General features: G+C 32.5%; 1 protein-coding gene across 1 annotated transcript; it reads left to right on the forward strand.

Annotated features, from left to right (window-relative positions):
- The first annotated feature begins 273 nt into the window (after positions 1–273).
- Positions 274–8,797, forward strand: LOC112460170 (autophagy-related protein 16-1-like). The gene is made up of 9 exons (XM_025024737.1): positions 274–709; positions 1,040–1,298; positions 1,784–1,946; positions 2,107–2,195; positions 3,262–3,309; positions 4,079–4,214; positions 6,051–6,156; positions 8,376–8,518; positions 8,792–8,797. Exons 1-9 carry the CDS (start codon positions 577–579, stop codon positions 8,795–8,797), a joined length of 1,083 nt encoding a protein of 360 aa, XP_024880505.1. The 5' UTR covers positions 274–576.
- Positions 8,798–9,072: the final 275 nt, after the last annotated feature.

Here is a 9,072-nt window from a genome sequence, read left to right on the forward strand (position 1 = left end):
GATCGATTGTGTATCTTGAAACAAAGTGAAAATTACAAAAGTGAACAGGTATTCTTGATTTCGACAAATAAAATCGTAGATACTCTCTTATAAATTTACTCATTTTTGTTAATTTTGCCTCGTTTCAAGATACACAATCGACTCCCTAGCAGTGTCCCTAGTGGGCCTAGTGTATTTTGATGTATCGATATATCGATGCTACCTATATCGATTGCGTACCTAGTAAGTGCAGTGCTCGATTATCGATGCGCGTAGCGATAGCAAACAATTTCAAAGTAGCAGCGTAGTGTTTGGTACGTTTAGGTTAGAATAGCTGTTTTCACAATTAAAAGTATTTCACGCTGGTAGGACGATGTCGCGCGATCGCCACGAGACATTCGGACATTACACGCTGGCCGATGATCGAACGTAACTTCACCGGACGAAGTTACCCGTTGCACGTGCGGACGGACTGTCATGGAGTGACGGACTCTCGAAGAGCATTTTTCGTGACCCCCTCGACCAAAACGATTCCGATTAAGGTTAAATCATTGGTGATCGCCTGTTTCAACGGTGCACGTGGATCAACCGAGAGAAATGACCTCGAACGAAGCAGGCGCATCGCTCGGCGTCGCCCGGGAAGACGTCAACTGGCGGAAGGATATAATTTCGCAGTTACGCGAGAGGAATAGATCGCAAACCAATTGTTTCGCAGATCTCATTAGCCTACGTAAGTTTCTCGCGGCTTCATTATTAAGTTAAGTCAATTGGACACAAGTATCAATACAGGATACATCTTATTTTGAACACAGAATTGTTCCTACGAAGCTGTTGTGTGCCATATGTCTTACTTGATCAGCTTTCACCTACAGCTCATTATCATCTGATCATATGTCTTATTTGCTTGTTTTCTTTCTTATTTGTTTCATCTTTTATAAAAAGTATCCATTAGCTTATTAGTTTAGCGCTTCTGTTTATCGGTTCTGTCAGCTGAGAGCCGTTTACTTCAGTTTCATTATTGTATAAATTAATTTGATAATATTTCTATTATATTTTGCAGATAATAGGTTATTTGAAAATGCAAATACATTGCGAAATACAAATATGCAATTGACAATTGCAAATGAAACTCTCCGTCGCGAAGTGGCTAATGGTAGTATTGGCATGGGTGGCAATCCCGATCTTGAAGCTAGACTATTGAAGCAAGCGGAGGAATTAGCAATGCTACATAAGAGGAAAGGAGAACATACGCAACAAATAGTAGATCTTAATAACAAATTGCAGGAAATGACAAAAGAACTTCAAGCAAAGGAAGCTAGGTAATTTATGATATTTATCTATATATCTGTACTTAAAGAAGGAGGATCGTATATCTATTTCTGAACATTTCGAGAAACAGTTTAAAGTTTTAATTAGAGAAATGACATTTTTGTAGATATATGTAAAATAAAAGTAGCTTGATTTATTAAGTTTTTAGTGAAGTACCGACATGTTTAATAATGTAACTGCTAATGATACGCTGTACCTAATTTAAAAATTAGGTACTATAAAAATTTTTAATGACTTTTTTTATATATTGTATCTTAGGAACTAGTAATAATGAACATAAGATGCTTTACCATTATACAATTTAAGTTTCTGTTATATTGAAAAGTGTATTAATTCCATTTTGACAAAAACTAGAGATACGATCTTTTATCTCTAAGGTACATATATATTTATATATATAATTTGTTAGTTTATAAATTAATAAACTTTATAAATTTATACCATTTTCTCTAATTGATCCGTTTGTTTTTTCCAGCCTTGCAGAAAGTTCAGAAGCTAATACTAATTTACGTTTAGAAATAACTAAATGCCTTGGTAGAGAGAAAGAATTAGAAGGGATTAATCAGATGCTCAAGGATGAACACCAAGCCTTACAACTTGCTTTTGCATCTTTAGAAGAAAAGCTTAGAAAAACACAAGTATGTCATGAAATTTTGGTTTTTATTTTCTTCTAAAAATTTATATGCGCATATAATTTTGTTGTATATTGTTAAAAGAAATTGGACAACTTGTAGATACTTATTTACTTATATCACTTATTTGCTATTTAATATTTATTTCAACTTTGTAAATTTATAGGAAGAAAATCGACAGCTGATTGAACGCTTAATAAAATATAAAGCTAGAGATGCTGAAAAGATGAATGAAGAAAATGATAACTTTTTAAGGTAAGTGTGTATATGAAGCAATAATGTGTATTGTGAGTTTAGAAAGAGAACAAAAATTATCCGTATTGCCTTTTTTTATTATTAATAATGTAATTAATTTGCGAAAAGTATAAAGTAATGAATTCTGATTTGCAACATTAAAATCTATAAGATATTGCGCGAGTATTTTTGTAGTTATAGAATTGTTCTTATAAATGCAAGAGCAAAGTAGCATTGATTTCCGCTATTATATTATTCTAATTAAACACATGTTTTTTTTCTTGGCTATCTTTGTATGCAACATGAAAAATATGTATAGTCTTGCATGCTAATTATGATTTTCCGTTAATTTATAATCTCGTACGTGTAGTATAGTAAATGTATTTCTGCTTAGTTACAGCTTTTAAAGATTAACCTATTTTTCTGCACTTTAGTTGATTTAGTTCTTATGCATTTGTATGTAGATGTTATGTATTGTAGTATAGTTTTGCGTAAAGGGGTGTTTTAGTTTACTTGCAACATAATCTTCTGTCTAAAATCTTTATCTTTCTTTGACACTACTTTTCTGTAGAATCTCTACTTTTTTTTACTAAGTGAATGTTATTATATTACTTCTGAGAGTACATACAATCTTGTTCAGTTTTAAAATATTACCTATTCTTTAACTTATTTCAGTTTAACCTTTTATGTATACAATATGTGTACGATAAATCTTTTCAAGTTTGTTCTTAAATAATTCATATTGTTATTAATTGAAGCAGCTAAAATGCATGTTACAGAATTTCAATTTTAAATCTATGAATTATATGTTTATTATTATTGTGATACGTATTCCATATTGTATAGTAAATTTTTAATCAATTAAAAAATTAATTTATATTTCTATAATATAGACCATAGTAAAATTCAGCAAAATTTTGAGTATTGAATTATATATTAATAATAGATTTCACATTAATAGAGTTTTTACAAGCCCATAAGCTATAGATACTATATCTAATTTGAGCTTTACAGAGTATACACAATATTCAGTCACTCTAGGGCTTTATACACAAGCACTTCACACGGCTTGACATTTTCGTTTCAGTTTTACGAGTCCAACAGCCTTTTTGATGCATACCTTGTCAAAATTTGGGTAAGTTTGACGAAATGTAGTGAACGCTTAATGCTAGCTTTGGGATGGTAATTTAACGAGGCTACAGACTATGCTGCATTTTATATCTCATGATTTATATACTACATTTGCTGGTGGCGTTTATTCTATGTAGCGTGTATATAATATATTTATAATATATAATATATTTTATATATTATTTAAAAAAATAAAAATTGTACAAATTTACTGAAATAAATTATTGAACAATTAAATTACTAAGTAATATAAATTTTTGTCTTTAATTCTTCGTATATCAAAATGAAAGATAAAAAGGATATAATATGAATTACTGTATTATACCTATATATAATCATAGAAAACAAACTTGAAAAGATAATCAAATTTATAATTTTTAGATTTACATTATTTTCTATAATATTTTTATAGAAATATTGAGATTTTCTTAATATTAGAGCAAAAATGAACAGTCTAGGTACATAACAGTATTATACTTTATAATTTATATTATTTAATAGATGTGCAAGAAAAATAAATATATATTCAAAAAATAAAATGCATATTTGTAAAATATTTAATTGGAAATTAATAAAAATTTGCATTATAAAATGATATATTCATTCAAATAATGGATTACATAATATAATCTTTTTACATTAAGGCAATAGTGTGAAAGAGATTGCAGAATGTATCAACGTTGTTATATATATGCTTTAAGTTGCTTTGCAACTTTGTTGAATGCTAATGATATCGCATATACTTAATGTATATGTTCCTCATTACTTTATAGGAAGAGACAAGCAAAGATGCAAAAGGAATTGGAAGATGCAGCACGAGATACGCGACCTGTTAGTCCTGATCGTTTAAGCTTAAAAGAAGTTGCCGGTCTTCCGACAGCAGTGCCAACGAAAGTATCCGTAACGTTTGTACGTTGAATCTAAAATATATCATATTGTGCTATCATCATGAAAGCATTAACACCAATCCGTATCTGACATTCCTAATGACATTAAAACACGGGACTGCATGCTTTGTGTATGTATACGAATGGATTTATATTAAATATACAGGGTATATTCAATATAAATTTTACATTTATGAATTATAAGATATTATTTAATTTAATTTTTAACATACGTCTTAATTTTTATTTTAAACAAAATTATAACTTAATTTTAATTCAACGATTAGACAAACACTTCTTTCTAGATTTATTTTGATACTCGACGCTTCCTAAATATTGGATTATTTGTTTCTTTTTTACAGCCAATTACACCGTAAAGAGTGGTGTAGGTTACATGCTGTGGTTGTGACGTTTCTGTTACATGAAAGGCTGTGTATTGTATATGCTTTGCAATGTACAATTCGACATATCAATGTCTTTTTAACCACGGTCTTAAGACCATGTATTTAACTAATTTATTTAACTTTATATTTAATTAAATTAGAAAATAACTAGTTTCTTTTTTCAACTCCAGAGGAATGACATTTTTGTGTAGAATTTCAAAAATATGAATCTGAAGCTTGGATCTACCGATCGAAAAATAAATTATTAGTTTATTTAGTTATTACTGAGGCTGAATCAGATTAAAATAGGATTACTTGATTTTATCTGTACAGTTATATTAACTTATAATAATAAAGGATTAAGTACATATATTAAAAACGTGACTTTTCTGTTTATCTATCGTTATGAAATGTATTTTTTATATGATAGTGTACGTTATCACAACACATACACACATCACTACACATATATAAGATATAATATTATAGCATTGGTTAAGTTTCTCTAAAATTTTAGATACGTTTACGCAATGCACAATACAGTATTGTTCGTAGAATGTAGTGTGTATGTGATTGAAGATGCATAATGTTATAACTTTTATCAAGATTCGATTAAGTACAAGTATTTTTAAAATATTACAAGATGCTTTTATTAAGACAATCGATAATCTCCAGATCCTGAGCCCCATTCTTTCCATCTCCCTATTCTTAATCAATTATCAGCCTCCGTAAACATGGTTTATCATCATTTTCTTTTTTATTTATTAATGTATCTATTTTTAAAGCGTTTTATTTGTACAATTATATATGAATCTTCGTATTCTTAGAATATGTTACACATATTGCGATTTTTATTTCTTTAGATCATATATTCTGACTATGTATGCAGAATGATATGCAGAAGTAATCACTGCTTAAACTAGTAAATTCGAAAAATAGGAGAAACATTAAATAATATATAAATTATTGAAGTATATTTCGCTGCAAGCTTTATTACAAGACAGTTTAAACTTACAAAGTTTGAACAAGAAGTTCTGTCATCTCCTCTGTCTTTATTTTATTTATTATATATCCAAGATGTCTTATAATGACAATGTTTAAAGTTGCCTAATTAAAAAAAATTTACATTTAATAAGTATTGAATTTCCTTTTATATTCAAAAAATATCTGTTTTAAATTTTTTAATTTTAGCATGTAAGGTTGCATTTAATTTCACGGTTTATAGTAGATATTCTTAATTTAATAATCAGGTATTTCATGTTTTAATTATTCGCTAGTGAAATCGCTTGTGTGTAAAAGTATAAAAACAAGATATTAAAAATAATATAATTTATGGACATTGGTTTTTAATTTGTCTTGTGATATTGTCGTGCACTGTGCGATCGAATATATGTTAACATAACATTTATGCAATAGATTGAATGCATGAAAGATGTCTAGCAATCTCATACATCAAGTGCTTATAAACCTTACAGAGTGCCCATGAGGGAGAAGTATACGCTGTTAAATGGTCGCCTACTGATAGAATATTGGCTACTGGTGGTGCTGACAGGAAGGTGAAGCTTTGGAACATTACTAAAGGTAACTAATAAAATGAATAATAATCTATATTTTTAATTATATTATTTAAAAATTAAATTTATTAATTTTGTTTTTAAGAAAGTTCAAAATATAATTTAAAATTTAGTTGAAAATTAAATTAGAATTGTTCTACAGAGATCTTGAAGAGACCTTTACACATTGTTTATTATATTTAATAATTAAATGAAAAATGATTCAATACTAAAGGGACAAATGATTATATTATTTATAAAATTTTAAGATTAGATCATTTATTATCGCGTTTTTTCAGTATTGAATATTTCAAATTTGGGATATGTAAAGAATAAAATTTTATCTACACTTGTAAAAGTTTAATAATGAATACGAATTGAAGATTGAGAATTTGACCAATCAGGTAATTCTGATCTTAATACGTTCTGTTTCGATTGGTCGAATTCTAATCTCTGATTTACAATCCGCGGTATCGAACACGTAATCTGGTACAGGCTTTAGGAACGTTCGTATATATAGAAGGTTGATAACCGTTGCCGCGAATACGGCCGATCGCCGTGGCGAGGAGGACGTAAATCGCGATTCAAAGTGTTAAAGCGGGGAAAAGAACGCGATTAGTCGAAGCATTCACGCGGGTAAACGACATCCAGAGCCGCGTAACAATCGCCAAGTATCGCGTGCGAGCGGCGGGATGACGTTCCGCCAAGAGTTTATCTCTCGTCGTTCTATTATTCAAATTCCCACCGGCGTGGCGCGCGGCCGCGTTTGGTTAAACATGGCGGGTGTCGTCTTTCGCGAGTTCCGCGCGCGTTTGGACGATGCGGCCTTCGCGAGGTGTTTTCGTGGATTTTCTCATACCCGCATCTGCGATTATTAAGTCCCGTTGCCTCTCTTCCATGCGGTCGACGCTGTCGTTAAAAAACGAATGATCCTGCCGAATTGAACAACCTACGAAGGACGCGAATTCGCGAGAATGCGGCGCGCCGCGCTGCCGCGACGTCCACCTTGTATCAGGTATAATAGCGCAATTACGCAATTTACGATCTAATTACAGTTTATGTGCGTAAAACTGATAGCGTTTAGCGAGTAGGATGATGTCAGAACCTTGCGCTATAAAGAGAGAAAGAGAGCGGAAGGGAGAGACAATATAAGAAGCAAGAAAGACGGAGGGGGGGAGGGGAGAGTACTAATAGAGATCTCCATTATACGATCAGCAAAATAACTTAGGCTCGCTTGACGATGCGAACTCGTCGCAGGATAGTTTTGTCGTCCGTTAACATCCGGTATGTAATACATCCATTAAGGTTTTGTTTGAATTAAGGTTCTTGCCTGTAAACCCGTGACGACGAATATCCTGGAGGACTGATGATACGTAATTTAATTCTCGTAATCTTCTTTTCTCCGGTAGATTTATATGATACATTTCGATGGACATAAGCGTTAATATACATATTATATTTATTTCTTGCTTGTAGGTAGAAAGAAGATTTTTTTGTTTTTTGGTTTTCTCTTGATGCGTCCTGTTCGGAATCCGACTTTTCCAACGCGGCGTCTCCGTTTCACGCGAACGACCGCGATATCACTTTTTCTCAAGAGATTCCCCGCGATCCACTTAATGAAGTATATTAACGAATCAACAGGTTACTTTGCGCGTCGTTATAGTTCACCCTGCTTGCGACGCATACTAAAAGCTGGCCTGCCCGCCGCTTCGAAATCGTTTCCCCGTACCGTAACGAAGCGCGCGATCATATATGGTATAACGCTCTCAATTGTAATCCTCCTCCTCCCCCTCTTCTCTTACAAATTAGATGAAACGTTCGTCCTTATTGTACGGGTTATATCCGCTTAGCACGAGGTCTGTTATACTCTCGATCTACACGCATTCTCCATTTCTCGGCTTTGTTCTACGCGCTTCTTCATTGCTCTCATCTGCTTCTGTCTCTACATTCTCTCTTTCTCTTTCTCTGCCTGCTTTGAGGTGCTTATAACTTGCTCCCTTCGGATTGCAGCGCGGCTTGCTCGCTGCCAATTAAGCCGTCAGGGCATAAATTTAATTAGTCATATTCAGAGAATAATGTGTGGTATAGGCGAAGGGGAGAAAGAGAGGCAGGTACACAGAGAGAGAGAGTGAAACGGCCGTGCAACGGGGAGCGAAGTAATTGATGTGGACACGTAAACCCGAAGAATTAAACTCAAACATCGTTACGTAATGATATGATAACGTGACCGCGAACATTCTGTTGCAGGTACGTCGGAAAGTAAGGGCATCCTCGTTGGCAGCAACGCCGGTGTGATGTCGGTGGACTTCGATTCGACAGGCACCCTTATTCTTGGAGCATCCAACGATTATGCGAGCCGCGTCTGGACCGTCAGTGATCTTCGCTTAAAGGTAAGTTTTTACATCCATTGTCCAATCTATTGTGTGCCTTTAACGCACACCTCCGAAAACTTAAAGAGCCGTTAAAGAATGGCCAAAAGGATATCGAAAGGATATCGATTTGTAGGAGATGTAACATATTTTAGGATTTTGTATCTCCTTCGTGTTTTTTTCTGCGTGAATGTATAACGTTTGAATAACATCGTGATACAGAGTTATGATGTTCAATTGAACTGCAGGACTTTGTTTCGATATTATATAACGATTATTCGAATTATATTACAGAACTGAAGAGTTCTGTTATATAATTGCCGTATATACACTCTGTCTAATAATTAAGAAATAAAAAAAATTGTCTAAAAAGTAAGCAAATTTTAACCTGTAACTTTGTTTTAAAAAATGAGAATTTAAATCTAAAACAAAGAGTTTTGAAGCTTGAAATCTCTACTTTTAAAATGTTACAGCTGTTTTTTACTTTTTTCGATTATGGAATTATGGAATCATTTTAGCGTACAGAAAACGACGAGCTCGACGAAATGGCAAATTTTTTATTACTTTGTGGGCGT

Source organism: Temnothorax curvispinosus, unplaced genomic scaffold (genome assembly GCF_003070985.1).
Source record: "Temnothorax curvispinosus isolate PA1 unplaced genomic scaffold, ASM307098v1 QBEX01001126.1, whole genome shotgun sequence".
In the NCBI taxonomy this organism is placed as follows: Eukaryota; Metazoa; Arthropoda; class Insecta; order Hymenoptera; family Formicidae; genus Temnothorax; species Temnothorax curvispinosus.